At 43.5% G+C, this 25,990-nt stretch overlaps 2 protein-coding genes across 21 annotated transcripts in view; one reads left to right on the top strand and one right to left on the bottom strand.

Moving 5' to 3' along the window:
* The first annotated feature begins 10,141 nt into the window (after positions 1-10,141).
* On the top strand, positions 10,142-20,806 carry ZACN (zinc activated ion channel). Its single transcript, XM_028716967.2, has 10 exons — positions 10,142-10,275; positions 10,797-10,856; positions 11,870-12,030; positions 12,831-12,875; positions 13,124-13,230; positions 14,189-14,358; positions 15,584-15,708; positions 16,733-16,937; positions 19,161-19,355; positions 20,234-20,806. Exons 2-10 carry the CDS (start codon positions 10,811-10,813, stop codon positions 20,431-20,433), a joined length of 1,254 nt encoding a protein of 417 aa, XP_028572800.2. The 5' UTR covers positions 10,142-10,275; positions 10,797-10,810; the 3' UTR covers positions 20,434-20,806.
* A 3,277-nt stretch (positions 20,807-24,083) lies between these two features.
* The window catches only part of EXOC7 (exocyst complex component 7), a 32,609-nt gene continuing 30,702 nt past the window's right edge, over positions 24,084-25,990 (bottom strand). For all 20 annotated transcript variants that reach the window (XM_028716969.2, XM_028716968.2, XM_028716979.2 and 17 more), the window contains 3 exons: positions 25,720-25,761; positions 25,464-25,597; positions 24,084-24,282 (listed from right to left, as the gene is read on the bottom strand). In XM_028716969.2, the coding sequence (XP_028572802.1) occupies positions 24,180-24,282; positions 25,464-25,597; positions 25,720-25,761 (279 nt within the window). In that variant the 3' untranslated portion in view covers positions 24,084-24,179. The remainder of the gene's footprint in view (positions 24,283-25,463; positions 25,598-25,719; positions 25,762-25,990) is intronic.

Genomic DNA, 25,990 nt, shown 5'->3' on the forward strand with positions numbered 1-25,990 from the left:
TGCCTGCTTATCAATAACTAATTTGGCTGTAAAAGATCCCGTTGGCCAAAGCTGTCATTACCTGATGAGGCCGCTACTACAATCTGAAGATGGAGGACTGAGTTTGATTTTGATTGATGAATCTGGTTGGCTCTGTGACATCCCTGGGGGATTTTCTTGAAGATTTAGCTGATGGCCCTGGTCTCCACATGGGATGAGGGGATGAGACAGCACAACCTCTCCCCTTGCAGCTGTAGAAGTTTGGCAGGTGGCTCTTGGGTATTCAGGGATACTGAAGGGAATGAAGTGATGAGGTTGACCATTAGAGCACAAATGGCAGAAAACTCTCAATTAATACAGCGGAAAAGCAATTGACAATAACTTCAGTGCCTACAGTATCTATGATCATCCTTTACTTGTTGTAGCCTGCTGGAAATAGCACAAAATATTCCACTGTTAAAAACCTTTGGATAACACCACCCAAACACTTTGGAAACTTTGCTGTCTCTCTCCCTTGGGTATTACTAAAAAGCATTATTATGGTAAGAACTCTATTTATTAGCAGCAAAAAAGAGGGGGGCTGCTTGCCGCTGCACTCAAAAATCACCTACATCTGAGATGCTTTTAACAACAAATATACCTACATTAATCTCACTATTCCAGCAGCAAAACTGACACATCAGACATTACCATGGTTGTTCAGGTGGAGGTTAATGCTTTTGCTTTCTGTTTTCTGTGTTTATTCCACAGTTGCACAAAATATTTCTGAAATTATTTAGGCACTGCTCTAATGTGGAATGTGGTGGCCACCTGGACTTATAGAATCTACATTTCTCTCCCCATCCCCACAAAAAATCAACGTTAGAGTTCCATGTTGGAATCTGTATGCCAAATATTCTGTGGATCCAGAACTGAGATGTCCAGTGTTGAAAAGATAGACTGGTGGATTCTAAAGCTTTGCCCAGGTCTTGGTCCCAACCAGGGCTGGGAAACCTTTTGTGGTTCCACAAGTATTTCATTTTACTTTTATCTCCTGCCAGCAAATGGTTAAAGAATGGCAGCCTCTGAGGTTCCAGGAGGGAGAGTTTAAAAGGAGAGGCTTTGGAGGGAGAGAGTTAGTTAGGTTGGTTTTGAGTTGTGGCTGTGGAGGGCGTTGGAATAGAGGTTGGAGAGGTTGGGAGTTAGGTTAGGAGACAGGTTGAAATATACAGAGTGCTGAGGAGGGAGAGTTGGTTCAGGAGAAAACATCCACGCTGAGTGTACAGAGAAGGACTGAGTGTAGTGTCCTGCAGGAATAATAGGACCAGATCTTGCTGGGAGACTGAGGGAGAGACAGGAGAAGTAGCTGAAAAAGGATCAGTCTACTTAGGTCTCTAACTAGTCTGGAGGGGAGAGACTCTTCTGAGGAAGGAAGAGACTCCCAAAACCCAGTTAAGGAAGGCGGGTTGTGAGCCCTTAAGACTATTACTGAAAGTTACCTCAGGAGTTGGAAAGTGCTGCCTCGGAAAGGAACCAAACTAAAAAAGCCGAAACCGCTGTGAAACGAATTCAGCAAACTAGCATATTGATTCTGAAGTAACCTAAGTTTCTCCACTTGTATTACAATACAGTAATACCTCGACAAACGTCTGCTTCGTCTAGCGTCCATTCTGGTGAATGTCCTCGGCAAACCCAGAAGTACCAGAACGGTTTACTTCTGGGTTTGCCGCTTGCGCATGCGCAGAAGCACAAACCGCTCCATGTGCGTGTGCAGACACTGTGCTTTGCCCTGCATCCTTTTCGGCTAGTGGCTGGGGCTCCAGAATGGATCCCGGCCGCAAAACAAGGTACGACTGTACCTTGTTTTAAAATAAACCTTTATTGTTAGTTTAAAAACACCTGCTTGAGACTCCAGCTTATTGGTTATCCCCCTCCCAAAATCTCCCACTAGATTCTCTGGGATAGTTAGCATTTGTTTTAAGGGTTGTTCAGTGAGGTGGGGGCAATATATGTGAGAGAGAGCGGGCAAGTCGGCGCGAGCAGTAACTGAGGCCCATCGCACTTTTGGCCCTCCAGCTGCAGCTGAACTACAGCTCCCATCATCCCTGATCATTGGCCATACTGGTTAGGACTAATGGGAGTTGGAGTCCAACATCATCTGAAGGGCACCAGGTTCTCCAGCCCTGCCATTGGGCAAGGTGGCAAGCAAATTGGTTGTCACAGCACCCAGGAGAGCTCCTCACGAATCGCATATGACAAGTTCACTGATTGGGGGAAGGAAGCAATGCCTCTCTCTACAGAGGACTCGGAGCTTGTTAATCCAGAATAAATAACATTGCCTTCCGTTGAGTGGGTATTGCTGTTTCAAAAGGGCCTGAAGACATAGCTGCAAAGCCCTTTTTCAAATGCATTTTGTGCTAATTAAATGTGAAATCATTCCCTTCTCTTCTTTTATATCCCAGCACACCGAAGAGCGGGCTGGAGGGAAGGGGGAGTGAAAAAGCCAAGCAAATTCAGCAAGCAACATGTAAGGAAAGAAGGTATTCATGTGCAGAAAAGAGAAATAGATGAAATGCATAAGTAAATCTATAAGCCAGGGCATGGTTTATCACACTGTTTTATTGTGAAATAAAGAATTTTACAATAAAGCAATCTAATTGTGCTTACAAAAAAGCAATGTTCCGCTGTCTCTAATTACTATCTATTGCTTAGCATACTTTCTCGTCTGCCATTCATTGTTACCAAGCCCAACATGAGTTACAACATAAAAGTCACAACATGAAAATACAACACAGCAAGAACAGATAAAACCCCCTTACTTAATACAGGCATGAATATACTCTAAAGACATTATTTTTAAATAAAGTTTTATTAATTATTTTCACAATACAATAAAAGTCACACCAACCCACACGAAGAATAACAAAAAGGAAAAGAAAAGAAGAAGAAATATTTTTTAAAATACAAGATTCTCTCTCACAAGTGTAACCCAACTTTTGTCCCATACAGAAAAAGATGTCGTCCCCCCCCCCCCCAGCTCTCACCTGGAAGCATCCCTTTCTTCTTTCAGCCTCTCACCCGGTGAGATCTCCCCTCCCTTGTCTCTCACACAAGGTCCTTCAAATGGCCCACCACCTTCATATGTATGCAAAACTTACCCAAATACAACAATAAATAATATTAAGGGAAATAATAATAGAAGAGAGAGAGAGAGAGAGAGAAGAAGAAGAAGAATAACAAAGATGAAGAAAATGATAAAAATGACTTCCAACTATCCATCCATCAGTTGTGCCAGCAAACATTCCTCATAATAGTTCAATGTCCAATCCTGAATAATATCCATTTATTCCTCCCTCTGCTGATGTTTTCCCAATGTTCAACCCAGGAAGCACAGATTCATTCCTTTCCCTTTCCATCCAAGAAATCCAAGAGAGGTTCTCCAATTACAATTATGAGTAAGAGTCAGCCATAGAATTCCTCCAGTCCAACCTCACAACTTGACTTCCAGATTAAATATAACAATCCTCCACTTCCATTTCCTGTCACCCAAGCTTTCCGCTGTTATCTTTAAGACTGATTTACATTCTACTATTTCCTGTATTTCCCAATCCTTTTTTTCAGGAGTATTTCAGGTGACATGGTTGCCTTTTCTTCTGAGATCATTCCAAATTTTGCACAGGGCTCACCTTCCACGGCATTAAAGTTTCTATGGTCTCCTGCCACTGAGAAGCATTCAGCAATCAGATGCATCCCAGGAAGCCACTTTGCAGCAATGTTCTCCTGAAGCACTTCCCTTCCTCGCTTTTATTGAAGGCTGCTGTTTACTTAGTAACCCCACTGTTTTGCAGAACCATCCACCTTGTTGATGTAAATCGGGGGAAAGAGTTGATAGGCCTCAAAAGTCAACACTGTGGTAGCAACTGCTGTGGTGAGATAAGCCATGATAACAGGCATTTGCTGACGCTTCAGGAGTGATGGTGACTGACTGTTAAGGGATGAATATAATCTTAGGATTATAGCAATGGAAGGGACTTCAAAGGGCATCTAGCACAATCCTGTGCAAGTGAAGGAAGCATACTGAAACAGCATTGATGGCAAGTGTTCATCTAGCCTTGCCTAAGAGCTGCTAATGATGGCGAGTTCGTTACCTTCCAAAGTAGTCTGTTCCACCGTCAGAACAGTTGGTACTTCCAGGAAGTTCTTCCTAACATTGTCTCAGGCCACATCTGTACCTTACATTTAAAGCAGTATCATACCACTTTAACAGTGATGGCTTCTCCCAAAGGATCTTGGTTGCCATTTGCTTGGTTATCTCTTTGCATACTTGGTGGTGGCAGTTTCTTGTGAGATGTCCACATCCACACTGTGCCTTTAAAGCACGTGACTTCCTGCAAAGAATCCTGGGACCTGTGGTTTATTCCTCACAGGGCAACAATTTCCAATACCCTCAATTCCCATCACAATTCCCAGGATTCTTTGGGAGTAAGTCATGTGCTTTAAAGGTATGCTATTTGTTTCTAACCAAGAGTAAAGGTTGTCCAATGGTAAGTTATTCAGCTGGCCTTGGTTGTGCTTCTAATTCCTGCATCACTGCAAGTTGAGCCCTGTTCCCTAGAGGCCCTTTGGCCACCCCACACCAGCAGCTCTGGGCTGTTCCATAGCTGGGTGAGAGTGTAGATATGCCCTTGGGGACTCTGCTTCACACAGAGATCAGCTTCAGACAAATAACTGATTATGAATCCAAAGTATAGCGTTGTCAGGCACTTAGAGAATGTAACAGCTGACACTGGGGAAACCACGACCCTTCTCTGCCTCTTCCACATCTCCATCTTTCAAGGGAGATGGTTGTGTTCTGCAAGGCTAAGCATCTTTCTAGCACAAACAGCCTTACCTAATGGTGTGAAGCAAGAGGAACAAGAGGCACCAGGTGCCTCAAAAACCATAATGCAGCTCAGTGACCTGCCGCCAGAGCTCTTTCTGCTGCTTAATGACCAATTAAAAGCAACGGAGACCTAAGACTTGTTGCCACTTTACAGAGCCTTCCCCAATGGCTTAGAGTATAATGGGCAGACCTATACCTTGAACACAGAGCACAGCACTGGGATTGCATACATTTCTTGCTCCGAGGTAGGGCATTCATCCCGAGCTGTATTGTGCCAGTCAGATCTGCTTGGTGCCATCCGTTTAGTCCATGGGTAGGCAAACTAAGGCCCAGGTGCCAGATGCGGCCCAATCACCTTCTAAATCCGGCCCGCGGACAGTCCAGGAATCAACGTGTTTTTACATGAGTAGAATGTGTCCTTTTATTTAAAATGCATCTCTGGGTTATTTGTGGGGCATAGGAATTCATTCATATATTTTTTTCAAAATATAGTCTGGCCCGCCACAAGGTCTGAGGGACAGTAGACCGGCCCCCTGTGGAAAGATTGTTGACCCCTGGGCATCACTCTGCTCAAAGGCTGATCCTCTCGGCAGAGGAAGTTTAGGCTTACGATATAAAACAAAGAAAAGGATTATTCAGGTGACACATAGGTTTTAACCAAAGTGAATCAAATACTTGGGGCCCAAACCCACTTTTGTTTCTACACTACCAAGGCTTGGCCATTGTTTTGTGTTGGTTTCATTTCTTTGGTCATTGTTAGCTGCCCTGAGCAATTTTTGGAGGGAGGGTGAGATAAATAAATACTGTACATTTCCATGTAAAAGACTAGGGTGGTTTTTTTTACCAAAAAAAAATGTTAAAAGGGGGGGTAGTCTTATACAGATCGTGAAGCTGAGGCTCCAATACTTTGGCCATCTCATGAGAAGAGAAGACTCCCTGGAAAAGACCCTGATGCTGGGAAAGATTGAGGGCACAAGAAGGGGATGACAGAGGACGAGATGGTTGGACAGTGTTCTCGAAGCTACAAACATGAGTCTGACTAAACTGCGGGAGGCTGTGGAAGACAGAAGTGCCTGGCGTGCTCTGGTCCATGGGGTCACAAAGAGTCGGACACGACTAAATGACTAAACAACAACAGTCTTATACATGGGGGCAATCTTCCCCAATTTTCTTAATTTTTAGTACCCCAAAATAGGGGGTGTCTTGTACATGGGTGTGTGTTATACACGGAAAAATACGGTAAATGCAATGTTATTACATGTAAGTTTCAAGGCATCTCCATCTGCCATGAGGGTGACAGTGTTGCTTCAAGGAGCAGTAACTCTTGCAGCGTTAACTTACAAACTTACAAATTGAAGATTTCAAATATATGTTTTGGATCTGAAGACAGTATTATTAGGGAACAGGGTTAGTCAAGAGCAGTGCTATTTTTTAATGTATTTTTATTAAAGATTTTCTTGATTTACAGAAGTATGTGTAAAGGCTCTCTCTCGTATTTTTTCCATGTAACATTTTTACAACTCAGTTTCATTTGTTGAGACATTAGGAAGAAAAGGGGGAGGGGGGAAGCAGTGCTATTTTTCTAGGAAAAGAGGTGCTGGAAACTCACCATGAACACCTCCCTTGTTCTCTTAGAATGGCAGTGGTGCCCAACTGAGAGGTGCTGGAATTGAGTTCTGGTGACTTCCGGCTGAAAGAAAAGCTCTGGTAAAGACCATGGGTTGTATTCTGGGCAGCACAAGCAGGGTTCTGCTAGCACAAGAGGACTTCTATTTCTACACCCACACCCACCCACACCGAGAGAGAGAGAGAGAGAGAGAGAGAGAGAGAGAGAGAGAGAGAGATCTGCTCCAGAGTGTTCTGTAATCCTCCAGAGCTGATTTTGAGGGTGTCCAGGGGACTGGGGGGGGGGGGGGGACAGTAGAGGAAGAAGCAGCTCTACTGCGTGCACAGAAATTCATGGGGAGTTGCAGCACTGGATATTGGACGCTTGTGTATTAAATGTGTTAGTTCATCTACACAAGGCCCTTCTTCAAAGCAGAGATGTCAAAGAATGGTTGACTGCAGGTCCAACAGGCTGTGGAAATGCAGTTGACAGTCAGGCTGCTCTAAAGCTGTGTTGTGTGGCCCCGCAATATTCTGTGGGAAAGGACAGTTTTGTTGGGGAAAAGGACAACGGTGTGCAGTATTCTGTAACAGCTGAGGCTGCCTTTGAACAAGAAGTGTCCTATAAATGGGGGACATTTATTGATCCAGGTTCTTTTTCCCCTGCAAGAGTTTACTGAACTGAACAGGCAGAACTAATCTGAACCTGACCTGTATCTATGCAGTGCTGTGCTGGGAATATACAGTGTTAATTACAAGGTCATCACATTTCTTCTCCTCTGAACGGCAATACATTGTTTGTTAGTGCTTCATGCATAAAAGCCTGGCAGCGCTCAAGTGGGTGTATGATTTTGAAGCGTTATGGCTGGCTCTTAATCTAAACAGTCTCTGTGTCCTGATTGATTTCAAACAAAAAAAGGGCAATTAAACATACATCCAGAAGGAAATTGATTTCCCCTCAAATGAAAGGATTCCAGTAATGCTATTGTTTGTACAAAATGCTAAGAGCTTTCTTTCTTTGGCCAATGGAGTCATGCCAGATGGGCTGCCAGGAACATGAACTGCCCAGCCCTTTCAGCAAAAAAAGAAGGGGGGGGGGACCCGCCAGGTACTTAAACCTACATGTGTGCACTCACAGATCATTGCAGAGGGTGGGATGGGGTGGGTGGGAGAGGATTGTGGAGAAAAACAGAGGTAAAACGGTGCTATCCAAACAAACCACCAATCTCCAGGTCTGGGAGCTATTCCATCCCTACCTGCTCAGAACACGAAATAATTGTGCAGGATGGGAAAGACGTGTCGTGAATCACAGAGAGAGAATAAGTAGCTAACAAGAACTGAGCAAATAATGAATGTGTCAGATGAAAAGAAATTTCAGAGAAGGCTGCTTTAGTTTAATCCGAACCAGGGGCAAAAACAAGCTCTATGACAGTTAGAATTCAACCCATATGCTCATGCCAAATTAACTTTAATCCAGATTTAAAGATAGTCAACTTTTTTTTAAAGAAATTGGTAGAATGTGGGATACATTCATTAGATCAGTTCAGGTGGGGAGAGAGGTGGGTCAGCCAAGCCTTGAACAGCGACTTTCTAGTTCTTCATGTCTATGAACAGTGTCCTTTCAATACCACTGGGATTCCTTTTTATGTCATGTTTCATTTAATACTGGACCAACTTGAGATCCTCCAGCTTAAAACACGCCCAAGGTGACCCCTGCCTATCTTCTTGGGAAATGTTCAAGGAGCTGCTATCCCTACTGGTAGCGGATGTGAATATGCCTGCTTGAGGCAGACCATTTCCGAAATTGTTCATAGGCACAAGCACAAACGGCTCAGCACTCCACAACAGTGACAGCCGAGGACGTGATGTGATATTCTCTTCCTGGGGCAAGCAGCATTCATGTGTTGCCCCACAGCAGATTGAGGAAAGGGGACAAAGTGGGTCAGGATGGGGGGAGCTGCAACTATACTGCCTTTAGCTGCAGTCATACTCTCTGGTTGCAAACCATCTGAGACAGCTCCCTCTCCTACCAAAAAAAGGGCGGGGGAGAGAATTCACCATCCATTCTTTATCAGATATTTCCAACAAGGTTTGAAATGCCAGCTTGGATCAGGAACAGTTTACCTGCCCATTGAACCTTCTTAAAAGACAAAGTTTTGAACAAGGGTTGTTTCTTTTTGTTTGTAATAAGGAAGTATAATGACGACGACATTATATTGTGTTATTAAATGGGTGAGAGAATTAGAAAGGAGCCGCGTTGCTAAACCGTTATAAAATAATGCAAACGTTGAAATAAAATATTAACCCCCCCAACAAAATAGCTACTTTTGGGGGAGGGTTGAAAATAAAATAAACAGCATCAGTAGCAGCAATCATATCGCTGCCCTTACCTGCCTGCTCTTATACAAACTGGCAATAGTCTCATAAAAGATAATCGTTTTATTTTTGTGCAGCTGCATACAGTGAGTGCCCTGAGAGTGAGACGTATAATGGGATTTTAGGATGTATATAGGAGGCCTTTTAGCTTTCAGTTGTTTAGAGCTGGTTAATGGAGGACTTGAAGAACCCCAGAAATCCATTTTCTCCCGGAGCTCTGCCTCACGCAACAGAATTGCTTTGCCAATTATTTATTTCCTGGCAGCTCTGTGCCTGCTGTCTGGGACAAGGACCCTGCACCTTTGACTTTTGTTCTGCATCATGAGTGTTAGCCTGCTGCTCATTCATTTGTTAGTGTCGGGTTTGAACCAACTCTTTGCAAAATGCTCTCTCTCGGCTTGCGTTTGGCTGTCACAAGGCAAGGGTTGGAGAGATTTGTCCTGCATACAGAACTAGTGTGGCAGAGGGGCTGGCAGCAGTCCTTCTGTGCAAGTTTGGTGCAGAATTGCTCTACGGTGACCTTACCCCCAGGGAAGTGTGTGCATGGGATTCATGCTTTAGAGGCTTAGCAATCAGGAAAGTCCTTGCTTCGCATCTTACTTCTGCCACGAACTCAGTAGGGGCCCTCAAGTAGATTGCTAGCTCTCAGCCTCAGTCCCGCATCTGCAATAAGGAGATAGTAATAGTGGCCTACCTTAGAAGGTTGTTGTAAGGGGTAGAATAGGCTAGCAAGACACACTATGTGCTTTGAGCAACCAAATTGGTGGCTAGATTTTATTTTACTTGTAATTGTTTTGTTTTAGAGTGGTTTTTATCCTTGTATGATTTCACAGCTTTGAACTTTTGAAAAGCGGTTACTAATTTTAAAAATAACGCACCACTTATTTTGATTGCGTAGTCGCTTCAAACTCGAGTTGTCCCTCTTTCTGTGAAATATTTAAAAATGTATTCTAATAGCAGTTATTTGCAAAGAAGTGAGTCCATGTTTAAATCTTCATTGGCTGGAAATAAATACTGAGATAAACCCTATATTTCATTTCCCCAAATGTAGTTGGTTGGTAGACAGAAAGAAATGAAAGAGCACATAATAAACAAGGTGTTGGTTTTGTTTGGTTAGTGATGCAGAGAACTAATTCATACTTCTCTTTATGGCAATTTACACCCTTCGACACACACACACATTTTCATTGTGTTGTTTCACAATGGACTGTTGTTGTTGCTGGGAATGCAATGAAAGCCCAGGAAATTATCTCCCAAAGGGCAGCTGTTGGTAAAAAGAGAACCAAAGGGTTGCAGAGCTTTGTTGTTCATGAACTGAAGCATGGCAGGCTGACATTACAATCCATCCCCCAAAAGAGATTTCGTAGTAAATGGCCTATATAAAAACTGGTTCTGTGATGCTCAGGTCAGCCCTTACCTCATGTCTGATGTGAACAGTGTGGCATCTTCTGCAGGTATGATGAATAAGCGCGTGTTGATTGCAAATTATCCTGTGCGGGGGTCCAGAGGCATGTAGCTTTTGCAGTCGCAGAATAAGGCAGCTTTTGTTGAATCTCTTGTCCTGTGTTCATGTGGTTACAGAATAATAAGTATTGTTTGACTGCCCCACAGCCTGGGAAGATAAGGCAGAAGCCAATACCTAGAGATGATAACTTCCAGAAAGCCGTGAGTGGAGAAGCTTAAGTAGCCCTCACTCAGTGGAGAACAGAGAGAGATACATATTTTTGTAAGATTACGTGCTTTGTAATGTGAGAATACCCATGAAAGTATCGTTAGGCAGTCCTACACACCTGGAAGCCACTTCAGAGTTCAGAACTAGCAGAATTGAAATTTCCATCTCCTTTTCACTGGCAGCTTCATGCTCTAGCTGTGCCACCAACCGTGTGTGACAAATGGTCGTTTTGGCTCTCTGTGCTATGAATTGGTGTCGAATTTACCTTGCATTAGAGCCTGCTGCCATGCTTTCATATTGCAGGACCTTAAAAGAAGATGATGGTGACAAGGATCTGCCTGAATCTCTTTCTCTTGGTGCTAGGTAAGAGGAACTTCCTTTTTTTTTAACGCTGTATACACTTGGGGCAGTACAGTGGTACCTCGGGTTAAGTACTTAATTCGTTCCAGAGGTCCGTTCTTTACCTGAAACTGTTCTTAACCTGAAGCACCACTTTAGCTAATGGGGCCTCCTGCTGCCACTGCACCGCTGGAGCACGATTTCTGTTCTTATCCTGAAGCAAAGTTCTTAACCTGAAGCATTATTTCTGGCTTAGCGGAGTCTGTAACCTGAAACGTATGTAACCTGAAGCGTATGTAACCTGAGGTATCACTGTACGGTTGCCATATGTCCAGAATTTCCTGGACATACCCGGAATACTACAGTTGAAAGCAGTGTCCAGGAGGAAATAGGCTTAAATGTCGGCAGTGTCATTTTTGCCGATTTCCCTCAAAAATAGCTGAACAACTTCTGTCTGGATTTTCACTTTTTGAAATATGGCAACCCTGCTTCAGGGTTTGTTGGACTCCAGTTTCCATCAGCCCCAGCCAGCATGGACAGTGGTCATGGACTCAGGAAGCCAGAGTCCAACATCTGGCGAGCCATTCCTCTCCTACAATGCGTATTAAAAACAACAACACACGTTTAACTTGTTTTTATAACAGTATAACTACATTGTTATAAACAGCCCTGGGACATTATGGTAAAACGTGAATAAGAAATCCTACATGGTATTTTGTATTTGGATTATTGTAAATTGTTTTAATTGTAAAAATTAAAATGATTTCGGAAGGAAGGAAGGAAGGAAGGAAGGAAGGAAGGAAGGAAGAAAAGAAAAGAAAAGAAAAGAAAAGAAAAGAAAGAAATCCTACAAATACATATATGAATAGCCCTCACAGAGCAAAATAGTTCTGTTGCCTAATAGTTGTGAGTGGAATAATTTGCTGCAAATATCCTCCGTATTTCCAACATAAAAGAATCAATGTTTCATTTGAGATGGAGTGTATTATATGAACAGCTCTGAAACGGAGTACTGTACTTGTGTATTTTGCTTTTAGCAGCCTTGCCTCAGATGACTTGGCAAGAATCTATCAACTCCTTGGAAGTGAAGTTATTAGAGTCACTGCTGAATACATATTCCCCATCCCTGATGCCCAGAAATGGAACCGGCCCCCTTGTGGTGGATGTCAAGATAGAGATGTCTAATGTGCTTCATGTGGTAGGTATAGCAACTTATACCACGCTTACAAATTCACATTCTGTCTGCAAACAAGGATTATACTAATATATATATTTATATATATATGTTCATGTTCAAAATAATGTATGCTCAAACCACCCTGACACCCATGGGTATAGGGTAAGGGGTATAGAGTATATGGGTAAGGGGATGCGGGTGGCGCTGTGGTCTAAACCACCGGGCCTCTTGGGCTTGCCGATCGGAAGGTTGGCTGTTCAAATCCCCGCCACAGGGTGAGCTCCCATTGCTCGGTCCCAGCTCCTGCCAACCTAGCAGCTCAAAAGCATGCCAGTGAAAGTAGATAAATAGGTACCACTGTGGTGGGAAGGTAAACAATGTTTCTGTGTGCTCTGGTTTCCACCACAGTGTTCTGTTGCGCCAGAAATGGTTTAGTCATGCTGACCACATGAGCCGGAAAGCTGTCTGTGGACCAACACTGGCTCCCTCAGCCTGAAAGTGAGAAAAGCGCCACAACCCCATAGTCACCTTTGACTGGACTTAACCGTCCAGGGGTCCTTTACCTTTACCTTACCTATAGGGCAGTATAATGATGATGATGATGATGATGATGAAACTGAGTATAGATGTCTCCCAAGCTAGAGCTGTTATATGGAAGTGGCAACAGTTCTTTGGCCAACATAAAAAGGCAGACTTTTTGGAACCGTGTTTTCTTGAATATTCTTCTATGAACTTTAGTGTGTGTGTGTGTGTGTGTGTGTGTGTGTGTGTGTGTGTGCATGTATTTGTGTGTGTTTGACTTTGAATTCTTTATCCACCAGGACATCATGCAATACACTATCTCATCTGTCCTCGTGCTTTATCAGGTAATGCTTAGTCTTTCTTATCAAAGAACTGGGAAGTACTGTAATAGGAGATAGAGCGGTCCTGAAGGCAGGCTCCTCTCTCCACACTGTCTGGTCACACTTCCTGGTCAAATCATTAGCTTGATCATGTCCATGGGATGCTGAAGTGATACAGTTGGTGAGTGAAGCAGATTTTGGATTTGAAAGGGTGGGTGAGTGGGGAGGAGGATACAGTCAAGATTAACGTTTCCTTTCCCTGAAATCCTCAGTCATGGTATGCTGAACAGCTGGCCTGGAATGAGACAGAGTTCCCCTTCACCACCATCACTGTGCCCTGGGGTTCGGTGTGGACTCCTTCCCTCACTGTTCAAGAATCGTAAGTAGCCTTGAAAAATGTACCATTCCACATATGTCCCAAGGGTTTCTCCAGTCTCTGACCCTGAAAAAGGTACAGGACAGGGGTAGGGACCCTGAAGCCCTCCTCCAGGTATGGTTGGACTGCAGCTCCCATCAGCCCCAACCAGCATGACTACTATTCTGGAATGCTGGGAACTGGAGTCCAGCAACATCTAGAGGGGCCCAGAGTCCTCATCACTGAAAGAGGGAATGTGGAAAGGAATAGGAAAATGTGAGAACAGCATCCGACACCGTACCAGACCCAAAGTCCCTGGGATGTTGCATATAGGGCCAGATGATGACAACCATCCCATTGCTTCCCACCTGCAACCTGTGGCATCAGGTCCCCAGAGGTATGCTCCTTTGAAATGTACCCACCTGCCATGAATTTGTCCACTCCTTTTGTAAAGCACCCATCTCCTTGAAGGCAGAAACCTATACAGCCTTGCACACAGAATAATCTGACAAGGCGCCGTACCATCTCTCTCTTGGCCAATGCACCAACTGATAGGAGTAATTCTCCACAAACACAGAAGAGTGTAACATACCGGCGGATGGGAAACTTTAGCTAAGCATAAATTCCTTTTCTGGATTTCATTCCTCCCCATTTTCATACAGCATTGTGTATCTTCATATTACGATGTGTGAAAACAGGACATTAAACCTTGAGTGAGGAACTGGTCTAGTAACACAAAGCTGACCTTTTCATAGGAAGCTGAGCTACAGAGTGGTTGCCTCCCTTCACTCAGCTCTTCCTGTACCACCACCCCTGCTCATTTTTCTTATCCACCTGCCCAGGTGACCCAAACACTCACCTTGTGGGCGAGTTCCTAGTAGATGCCATTCTACATGTCAAAACATGTCACAGCGAGCAAGGAAGGTCTGAGGACTCTCCTCTGCTGTCCCCCTTATCTTACAGCTCCTTTTGCTTACCGAAGGTTTGAAGTGGTATGGAAAACAGAATCGCCTCCCGTAGTGCTTCACAGTGATGGGAAAGTGGAGTTTGCGCTCTCTCTGCGCATCGACAGCAACTGCAACTTTGATCTCTTATACTACCCACGAGACAGCACTCGCTGCACTCTGAGCTTCTCCTCTCTAGCCAACACGGGTAAGTGAGATGGCTGCTTATGCTGGGCAATGCAAATGTCAGAATCTGGTAAATACAGTGCAGAAGGAAATAGCCTGGCAAGACTGCTGGTTGAAAGGGGAAATAAAAAAGTTTGATTACTCATGGCAAACAAATCTATTCTAGGTATAGTTGTTAGAAGATGGAGCTAAGAAGTCAACAGAAGCCCATGTTCATTCTGACTGAGCTAGGAGAAGTAGCAGGAAGGAAGCCTGAAAGGAAGTGATCTACTTTAGGAAGTAGTTACTAAAAGTGAAGGAATCAGTGAGGAGAAAGGACAAGTTGCCTGTCTGTGTCCCCCGCCCCCCCCCCCCCGCTCAGTTCAGGTGGGGTGACTGTGTCCGGGAGTCCACTGAGGGACCAAAGGGTCACTACACCTCTCTCAGTGGCTGCCTGTGTGAAGTCATGGCATCCAATCCATGTTGGGGGGCGACTCCCTAGCAAAGTTTGACCCCACCAGGTTCCTATCAGGTAGCAGGCAGGCTGCCTGATGCAGGATACATACCCAATGCCTTAGCCAAACCTACTCTTTCCTGGAATCAATAAAGCTGTGGCCTAATCCGACCCAATACCAGTCTCCTGTGTCATTCTTGTGGCCTGCCCTTCACCTGCCACAGCCATTATGCGCCTGTACTGGCAATTACCACGTCAAATAAGAGTTCCGTATTCCAACCCTCCAAGTGTCCCTATTTTCCAGGGAGCTCCTTGATTTACAGAAGCCGTCCCGGTTTCTGATTTGATCCCGGAATATCCCACTTTTCCTTAGGATGTCCCTATTTTCATTGCAGAAATGTTGGAGGGTATGGAGTTATCTGAACCCCCAAGCTATCTGAAGGGAATCCTGTATAGGGAAGTTTTAAAAATAAAATGTTTAATGTTTTATTACGTTTTTATGCCTGTTGGAAGCTGCCCAGAGTGCTGGGGCAATCCAATAAGATGTATGGTAGTAAAATTATCATTATGGAATGGGACGTCCCTATTTTCATCAGAGAAATGTTGGAGGGTATGCCCACGTGAGGTTTGCCTTAAGGGGAACATGTCTTGGGGTAGCCTGACTTTATGGTCCTTGGGGCTCTTACCAATTTAGATGCAACTCCTTCTATTGAAGGGAGCATAGATGATCGATTGGACTCCTAAAATCTCTCTTATACTTCCATTGAATATCCAAAGAACTTGTGTATGTGTATGTGTGTTTAACTCTTTCAAGTCAATGAGCTGGAATTCAACGTCTCCATTCAAAACCAGATTCTGAATTTAAAGCGTGAATACCTTGTCACGGATGTGAAAGTCAGCAGCCTGAAGAATTTGCCACAGCCTTGCTTTGTAGTTATGGTAAGGAGGTGAAATTGGACTATAACTCGGAGAAGGCATGCAAGGGGCTTCTCTGCTGGGTCCTGCCCTCTCATCTGATTGGGGCGCGTGGGAATGTCACAATGCAGGACCTCCCTGCACCATGTGCCTTCAGCCCTGCTGGGGAAAGCAAAGAAGGCAAGTGAGACAGAGCAAACTACTTGGGAGAGGAGCTGCAGGGAATGCTCTTCTTGGAAATGTGAACTGTGCTTGCAGCAGGGAACCTATGCTATTGGACTCCAACTCCCATCCGCCTCAGACAGCAAGGCCAATCAGTGGTCAGAGATCATGGGGTTTTTAGTCCACTGACACCTGGAGAGACCCAGGTTCCACACCCCAGATTTAAGGAGCATCTTTAGTTTGCTGCTGCAACATGGTTTTTATTGTAGCATTTCAGAGGGTTGAGAGCACTCCGCGTACATTTTTTTGTAATCCTGACAACAACCTTGTAAGGTAGGACTAGATCAGGGATGGAGAGCCTGAAGCCCTCCAGGTGTTGTTGGACTTAAACTCCCATCAGCCCAAGCCACCTTGGTCAATGGTCAAGGATGATGGGATTTGTATTTGAGCAGTGTCTGGTGAGTTGCAGGTTCCCCACCCCTGGTCTAGAAAAAGTTCACAGGGAGGGGGTTTTCAGGGCCCTCAAAGTCTGCTTTTAATGACAAAAATGTTCACTTAAGAAGATTCAGTGCACCTTTTTGCGAACGTCTACTTTTAGATGACTTTGCTTCTTTCTACATTAATGGCCAGAAGGGCATGAATGACCAACTTAGGCAAGCGGCTTTTAAAACGTTGCTTGACTTTGCCAATTCCACATTAGATGACAGTAGTGGAAAGTGCCAAAGCTTGTGTTCTTCTTTTAGTATTTACTTATTAGAGGGAGGTTGATTAAATAAATAAATACAACTTATCCAGCCACTTTGCCAACCAATGCCGACGTTTTGCGAAATGCTGAAAGGCTCAAATGCTCATTCCTTTCACCCACAAACCCCAACCTCTTTTCTAGGTGAAGTTAGAAAACACAGGAATGCGAATCGTCCTCTCTGTAATTGTGCCAAGCCTGGCACTCGTGGTAGCTGATCTCTGTGGCTTCCTTATCCCACTCAAAGACAGGCTGGCATACATGATCACCTTGCTGTTGGCTTACCTGGTGTTCCACTCCTCACTCATTGGCTCCTTGCCAGGCTCTTCTTCCTGCAACCCATTGCTCAGTAAGTTGAACAGGCCAGGAAGACAGCATCAAGACAGAGTATAGTGAACTATAGGTCACAGAGGTGGGAAGGAGAGCTTGCCAGAGGCATGTCATTTTGGTCAGCGGCTAAGTGTTCTTCCTACTGTGCAGTGCTTCCCCAAGCACGTCTTGTGAATAAGAAAAACAATGCGCTGATTTAGTTAAGAGCTCCTCTCCCAGCACACATTTCTTCACCCTAACTCAGAATATCCTTTGTTCTGCACAGGAATGAGCTAGAGTGCTGTGGAACAAGAGCCTAAATTCTCTTAATTAAGGTTAATCAAATGGTTCTTACATCAAACGGCAATATCACTCCATTCACCATTTTATACACTGCATAGCTGCTTACAGAAAGAGAGGGAGGTGGGTGTGGGCGTGTCATCCTATATGCATAAAATTGTAAGGCTGTCATTGTGCAGCCCTTGTGGAAGGATTTGTAGTGCCTCATCACAACTCTGGATTTGCATGGAATTAGGGCAGGAGAGGAGCAAAAGAGAAGGCTGCTTACATGGGCAGGGATGGATACACACACACACACACACACACACACACACACACACACACCCACACACCCTTTCTTTTCAAACATGGTTGACTTTGTTGATGTATAAGAGACATTTGTTAGGATGAGTCATGAGCCATGACTCATATGCTCCTTCCCAGACCAGTTTTAATGGCTGTTACAAGACTGCAAAGTGAAGGTTTCTTTCTTTTCCACATGCATGCACATGGCCAAACTAAATATCATATTAATAGAGATAGGCAGAAGGTCGATCTGTTCTACTGATGAATCTTTGGGTGATTTGTGGTGTATTGACCAGGAGTCTGTCTGACTATTGTTTAAGAATAATAGCAACAAAATGTCACCAATACTTAAGCTGAGATTCAGGCATTGCAGGAGATCAGACTTGATGACCCATGGGGTCCCTTCCAACACTATAATTATATTATTCTGTTCTATGACTCCCCCACTACCCATCCTAAATGATATTGCTGAAATGAAGAAAGTTTAAGGTAACTGGGTATGGATTTTTGTACTGAAGAACCAGGAGCTCTGTTCAGTTCTGGAACTTAGAAGCAAATTCCTGGGCTCAGAATTATTTAATTCTAAGCACACACTATTTTGAAACAGGCACTGGTTCGTAGATCCTGACATTCTAATAGAATACAATGTGCAAAACTAAAAGTCTGCCTGCCCCTGATGCTAAACACATCATCAGTGTCCTCTTTTACAAAATATTTTTTTTTAAAGTGGGCCTGTTTGAGTGAGATTCAGGCCTTAGCTATTCCTACAATGGGGTGGGGTGGCGACATGAGAATGATGTGTTTAACAACATGTCTGGCATACACATGGGTCAGGGATGGGGAACTTCTGGCCCTCCAGATGTTGTTAGGCTCCAACTCCCAGCAGCCTCCTCTTTGAATGGCCAGTGGTCAGGGAGATGGGAGTTGTAAAGCAACAGCTGGAGGAGCACAGGTTTCCCCTCTCTGGTTTAGGCTGATGTATGGTAGGAATGAGTGGTACAAGTAAGCAATTGTCAGTACAGGTGGAACTCGATTCCACTTATTGCTCAACTTCCATCATTTTCTGATACTGCCAAAACACTTGCTCATTCCCTCCGAAACGCTATTCTTTATTGCTCCTGTTCCTGCAATGAATAACACTATAAGGATTGCCTTCATCGTGTGCCTCTTCAAACCTGTCACTTTTTTGTTCCCTGTGCCTGGTTCTCTTGTCCTTTGCAATACAGTACAAAAACCTTTCCCTCATCTTTTGAAATCACTTCATGCTTTTCCTCTGCTCAATCTTTTAGCTCTGCCTTGTTTTCTTCATCCTGGTTGAAACCTCTTGGTTAAGCCTCAGCTCACACTACTATAAAAATTCCTTACTTTGCAGCACATTATCACTAAGGAACGCAATGCCGTCAAAAGAGTGGTCACGAAGACCAAACATCAAGGCCAAGCAGGCAGCTCCAGCCCTCCTTTCTGGCAATCGACGTAAAAAGAATGTTTTGTAAAAATGATGGTTTCACTGGAAATTATGTGCATGCTTATTTTGAGTTTTTCAGTCCATGTCTGCTAGTTTCCCTCTGGCATTCTACAGCTATGCTAAACAATTTTTTGAAGTCAATTGTTTAGAACAATTATCCAATGATTTGCTCAACAGCTGTGCAATTAATTTCCTCTTTTTTCTAAACTCCAGGTTATTACTACATCAGTCTCCTGGTGTTACTATTCCTTAGCACAATTGAGACTGTTTTGGTGACAAAGTTGGTTACTGACAACAGAAATCTCTGGCTGAATTGTGGATGTCAGTGGGGAAAGGCAAAGGCTACCACTATGCTACCTAAAGACCAAAGCAATAATCCAGAACATACAGAAGATCCTGGGAAAAGCGGTAGGTGCGAACGAGAAATAAAACAGAATGACATTCCCCAAGCAAGGTGACTGGGAGCAAGCCACATTTCAGTGTGCAATAGCCTTTCCCAAACATGGGGAACTCAACTACCATCAGCTCCAGCCAGTATTGCACCAGGCTGGGGAAAGCTGGTCTTAACAATACAACATCCTGATGCAGGCAAGCCTCTGGATCCACTGAAGGCTTTGTGGCAGGAAGATGGTGTAGTGCCAAAGAATAATTGAAAAGAATCAGAAGTGTAATTAATTGCTAGCAGGGCCACCCCACTCTCTCCCAAACTCTGCTATGGTGTTGCAACAGAAAGGTGGTTCTGAATATCAATAGATGGACAGCTGCAGCAACATGAGAGCCTCAACAACACACCCTTGAAGCCTTAAGGCAGGGGAACTCTGTCCCGGTTTTGTCCTCCCTCTTGCCAAGCAAGTATCTATCCTGCAAAGAAAAGAACCTACTTAAAGTGCAAGACCTCCTTTATTCAGAATTTAACAAGCCCAATCATTTTCTGAATTCTGATCAGAGGCAAAATTCATTTGTTGCAGAATCTGGGCCCAAACAAACACCAATGCTTAGGGGAAAGGGGTTTGGATCTACACTAGAACTATGAATGTATTAAATATATCAAGGGGGTTTGAATTCAAATTCATCAATTACCAGCTGTTTATTTTCCCAAAGTCCATCAGTAATACTTCAAATGTACCTTTCAACAGCATCTCGGGTTCTGCTTATTTTGTTTTCCGCAGCAATCACCCGAAAGGGTTTGAATAAGAGATCACTTGAATTCCCCCTCAAGTGCTTTGGTCATATGAAGCTTGCAAGCTGAGCGTTCATTAAGCTCGTCTTTCTCCTTTACCTTGCAGACTGTGGGACAACTGAAGAGTCATCGCAGCATCTCAAACAAGCTTCTGCCCACGTGGACAGGCTCTTCTTCTTCATCTACTTTGGACTGGTTGTTGTGTTTCATCTCCTGTTTTCCGCACTCTGGCTCTTTTGGAAATGCGAATCAGGGAAGCCTCCAGGAGAAGACTACTTAGATGGAATCAAATGGGAACAAAAATAATGGGGCCACCCTTAAAGCCGCGTTAAAGCCTTGCCTTGTACTGAGTTGAAGTTATTTGCCGATCCTCTATCTGCATAATTTGCTTTGATCTAAAGATTTATGGAAAATGGAGTGCATTCAGCAGTCTTCCAGGAGATGCATTTCTCAGAACTGATTAATTTTGTAAAAGGAAGAATACATTGAAAATGGTATTTTAGATGTGACACAAACGATTGCTTCTCCCTAAAAAATGTGGAGAGTTTTCCCAGTTCATGTATGTTGCAGAGCAAATGTTCTCCAGTACAGTGGATGCTTTGCCCTGATATTATTTTGTGGGCAGGTGAAAACCTTTTCATTTTGTTGAACATCTGGGGCTTAGTGGAGATATTATGTATTTGTGGTACTATTTTTCTATTGTGTATAGGTTAGGTTTATTTGCATTTTTGAATTATTGTCAATCATTTTATCAATAGAAAGAATGAGGGACACCCAGTTGTGTCTGCCCACTTTTGCAACAGACTTCCGCTCACACAACAGGGCTTCCTTTTCTTCACTTCTCTCCTGCAACCCCTTGCCTGTCCAGCTAATATGCTTTGGAGAGTTGTGGTGGCACTGTTTGGAGCAGGTTTAGGGGTGTGTGCAGGTTTGCAGGAGGGAAATATAGGAAGGGGAAATTCATTCACCTGCGATCGATAAATATTGCACATAAACAAAAACAGAGCAGTAGCCAGGGCTACCCTGCTCCTAGAAAGCCCAGGTAGTTTTCACTCGCCTATCTGGTAGTGTATTGCTGCTACCAGCATGGTACAGTTACTGAAATGTGGCTCTCCAATTACACCTAGATTAATCTTTGTGTGTACTATTCCTCTTTCCCTCGGATCTGCATTTTCCAATAAAAGGACAGTGTAGAATTACTAATGCACAAAAAGAAAAGGAGTACAGGTGATGCCTTTCATTGCTGCTATGATAAAACAACCAGATGGATTAAGGGAATAACATTCAGTCTTAGTTCACCTGCCCCAAAAGACAACAGAAGAGACATGACTCAGGAACTAGCTAGAACAAATACTGAGAGAAGAGTAAAGGTGCAAGGCACATGCAGGTGGAAAGCCGGAGCTGTACCAAATCCAAGTTATCTGGCTCACAAATACACATTCGCCACTTGCTGTGCGTGCTGCCCTTGCTACAAATTGCATGTGTGAATGGGACCAGAGATCAAGCACTCAAACAGAACCTGCTTGCCCCCTCAGGCACAGTGCATTTCAGTGGAGTCTGTTCATATCTTCAGCTGTGAGTATTCAACAACACATGACTCAAGCAGTGAGCGTGTGCCATATGAACGGGCCTAACAAAGTCAAATCAGAGTCTTGCAAGAAGCAGACATGCAAATGTGAATAAAAGGCAGAGGTCGCTAGTAAGAAAACCAAATAGTGGAGGGGGGGTAACCTACCATTAAGAAACAAATGTTGAGTTTTTAATAATATTGAAGACAGAGGCAGCAATGGGATCACACAGGAGCTGTTAAATTAAGTGTTAAATAGCTCAAGCAGCTTTCTATTTCTTGTCCTAACTTTTCTGTATCTTGGTTAGGTGAGAAAGGTTGGTTGTGTCATGGGAATTGTGGAAGTCCACAATGAGTACAAGCAGGTCATCCATACTTCCTAGCAATGCTTTGAGAATATGGCACTCTTCCTCATTCTTTCCCACAAGTTTGTTTCTAGCTCAATAGGGCTAGATAATAATTATTCTAAGATAAAGCTAGAATTGTAATCCAGGAAATTGATTTCTCTAAATTGCAGTAAGAGCACCAATTGCATCAACACTTGAGGCATTTTTAATAGGGGTCTGATTTCCCTACTTAAAGTTTTAGGACTGTTTCAACTTTAAGTAGGAAAATCAGACCCCTGTTAAAAATGCCTCAAGTGTTGATGCAATCTGTGCTCTTACTGCAATTTAGAGAAATCAATTGCCTGGACTGCAATTCTTTTAGAAGGAGAACATTGTGATCCAGTAGTTGAAAAGTAACAATCCAATATATCTGCAGGTTATCTTTGGAAGATGCATTACCATCACCACTGAAAAACACTCAAAAACTGCAGGGAATAGCTATGAGACCTTTTCAGCTCTTTACTGAGTGCCATTAAGATAACCAACAATGTAACATTATTTCAAATCTTCAGGCACTCTGGAGTGACTGCACTGCAAGGAAGGTTTTTGAAAGGGGTGATGCTCTTGAATCTACCATTGAAAAATTACACCTTGACGATAAGAGCTCTAATTGAAGTGGAAATCCATAGAGATAGTTTTTGGGTCCCTTCTAACTCCACAATTCTATGATGTAGAGATCCCCAAATGGCTAACAGTGCAATTCAATACCTTTCGAGCAGTACAAGTAAATATACTATCAGCTACATCTTAACGCATGTCTGCATATGGCTACATATGTTCTGTGCCAAGCCAGCACAAAATGCCTTTCCGCTCTCCAACTCTGGAATGCCCTCCCCAAAGTAGTACAATGCCCAGAGTATAATGTTGCCAGGTTCAGGATAAAATGTGGTGTTGGCATTTGAAAGCATTAAGCTGCCTCAATCTGCTTTTAGTTTCTTTAGTCTCTGATTGCCTCCCCATTGCTAAGTTATTATGAAAGATGTTACAAGTGTTGCTTTTATGCTAATATCTCTTTGTACACTGTCCTGGAATCCATCAGAGGAAGAGCAGCTTAGAAAAATTTTAAATAAATACATCCAAGTCTTACTTGTCCCTGGAGGAGAAGGGAATGAAAAAAAGAGACCAAGATACACTGTCAGCACATGACCTTATGTCAGGAAAATCTCCACTGAACTTTCTGGCTCACTTATAAATGCTGAACCAGCCATGGAAGAGATTATTTTACAATTGCATCCATTACCCTATTTTCTTGCCAATTATTGGCCTTTCAGGATACTTATCTACCATTTACATATCCACTGGTAGTAATCAACAAGTGATTTCCTCCTTTCTTTTCGGGAATAACTTCTCACACATTTCAACAGGGCATACAAGGAAAGAGGGCAAGAACCTCTAGATTAAAAAAAGAGAGAGAAATAAACTGAGCCAGAATAACTCAACAGAGCGGAATCTGCAAGGGCTTGATTAAGCTGGGTAAGCCTGCAGATACTTGATGGCCTTTCTTGATTTTTCTTTATTAGGCTGGCTGTACTAGGTGAGCTCCAGACAATTAGCTCCCATTTCGGTCTGACCATCTCTGTAGACATTTTTAATAAATTGAGGCTTTGCTGTATTTTGTGAGTGGCAGCATCTTTCCACTTATAGCACCATGCAGCTGTCCCAAGTGCCACCTACAAGTAGATTTTTTGTTTATGGATAACTGTTTGTTGGTGTTTGTATGTTCCTTGTACTCCTGTTGAAACTAAAAAAAATAAAAAATAAAAAAGGAAAGCTAGAGAGAGGTGGGTTTTAAGCTTACATAGGAATGGCCAGGGCAGTGCCTCTGAAGGAGAAACTAGCTCATCCTTAAGATATAGGTTGCACTTGTGTGCACACTATACAGAAGGATTTAGCCCTGTGCAGAAAAGAGAATTCTATACATATTACTAGTATCTTAGGAACACCTACCCACCAAGCAAGATTTCAACCAATGATCTTGTAAGAAGTAAGAGACAACCCATAAATCATGTTCTTAGGAATTTATAAATTTGATAAATACAAGCATAACTCAGGGCCATCATACTGGGCTGAGAAAGTACTGAGACATACAGGCAGAGAGGTCATGCTGATGTGTCGAACAGTTTCTCAATCATCTCTCCCACCTGCTCCACCCTGTATTTAATGTATTTCTCAGGGTTCTTGGTAAAGGGTACATTGCCATACCTGCCAAGGGAAAAGCAAGGGGGAGAAAAAGGTGTGACAAGCATGGACAGGATTCCTCACTCCTCAATTCCCCTCCCCTTCTTCACCAGGTGCCAGAACAACATGCAGTGGGCAGGATTCAACTAACTAGTCCCACTAACGAAAGCCTGTGCAAAAACATTTGCTGGTGCAATGGGGCTTTCCATCTTCCTCTCCCATGTGCCCCCTGAGAGTGGCTCAGGGGGCAAAGGTGGCCAAACCTCCACTTGTACTGACAGAACAATCAACATTGCATTATGTTGAATTCCCCCAATCCATCCAATTCCAGTGAAGTTATACAATTGCTACAAGCGGTCGAAGATCTGTTATATAGCAAGGCTGAAGAGAAAAAGAATTGCTGTGTTTCTTCCCAGTGCTGGGAGTTTAATGTGATGCAGGCTGAGCTACAACTACATACATTTGGTGCACAAAATGCTGCCTTCTTGATCCACCTACAATCAAATGTAGCCAGCTACTGGTACAGACAAAAACCCACAACGGGGTGTCAACTATCCTAACTCTCCTCACCATCTTTCTCCCATCACAACTGCCTAGGCAAATCCTTTCTTCCAAAAATGAGGAAAGGAGTTAACTTCGCAGCCCATTGGTGTGGGAAGTGGGCGAGCCTTTGCAACTCCAACAAGTGCTCTGGGCTGCTATAGAGCCAGAAGACGTGTTATACCCATCCTTCTGCTTAGATCCCCAGCTTAGAAAGTTGCTTGTACATTATGCTTCATAAATTTCTTTCTAGAAGAGCTAGAGACCTCCCCCCCCCCAAAAAAAAGAAAAGAAAACTCAGAGTCAATTGTTCCTTTTCAGGTGTGCCAATGTGGGCCTTCACAGGTGGCAGGTTGGCAACCTCCACCCTTATGGTCAGAATCCATTTATTTCAATTGGGGGTGTAGGAGAAGTGAAGAGTGGGGAAAAAAAAGGCAACAAACTAAAATACTAAATTCAACAATGGCAATTCATAGTCACGTTTCAAAGGTATCCTCTCAATGCATACTAATAACTTGGGGGCCCTCAGACACCGGGGGAGGGGCTAATTCTGCACATATCTATAAACCCATCACAGACAATGATAGCTTTCAAAACAGGAACACAACTTTCAAAGTCTGTCAAAACTCTCTGAACAAAGACATCTTTGTGGGTCAAATAATTACCTGCTTAGTAAGGCAGAATAGGTCTCTAGCACAATATTTTTCTGGGTCTTCCGGATTTTGTCCCTCTGTTCTGTGTCAGGGATGGCCCAAGCCTTCTGGATTTTACACAGCTCCTCCAGACAATCATTAAAACCCTTTCCCAGAGAGAAGATAATGTTAAGCATGCATTTGGTTCTGTAGAGCAGTTGGAAAAGTTAACACAATGGGTGCAAAGCCAAGAACAAGAACATCTGTCTAGGCTCCGATTGCCAATTACCTTAAAGCGATCCTTGATGGCCTGTCTCTCTTTGTCTTTGAGCTGTGGGAGATTGAGAAAAAGAGCTCTTCTGGTTATTTCTTCTTCTCAGACTAATTTGTTCCAGGGCTGATATTCCAATGCTTCTTGATTAATTGGGAGCACTTAGCTTGATGCTGGGCCCTATACATTCATAGGAGTCTTATACAGGCCTTACAGACATGCACTCAGTTAATACTCAATGAGTATTTCTGCTTTTGCTATAGCGTAATGGCATGTGAATAAAGCTGCT

Source organism: Podarcis muralis, chromosome 2 (genome assembly GCF_964188315.1).
Source record: "Podarcis muralis chromosome 2, rPodMur119.hap1.1, whole genome shotgun sequence".
Taxonomy (NCBI): Eukaryota; Metazoa; Chordata; class Lepidosauria; order Squamata; family Lacertidae; genus Podarcis; species Podarcis muralis.

Bases quoted from the DNA above. Each gene is read 5' to 3' on its own strand.
- ZACN (XM_028716967.2), top strand. From the start codon at position 10,811: ATGATGGTGACAAGGATCTGCCTGAATCTCTTTCTCTTGGTGCTAG. The intron at 12,031-12,830 runs GTAGGTATAGCA...TTTATCCACCAG, and splicing joins TGTCTAATGTGCTTCATGTG to GACATCATGCAATACACTAT. The intron at 12,876-13,123 runs GTAATGCTTAGT...TGAAATCCTCAG, and splicing joins CTGTCCTCGTGCTTTATCAG to TCATGGTATGCTGAACAGCT.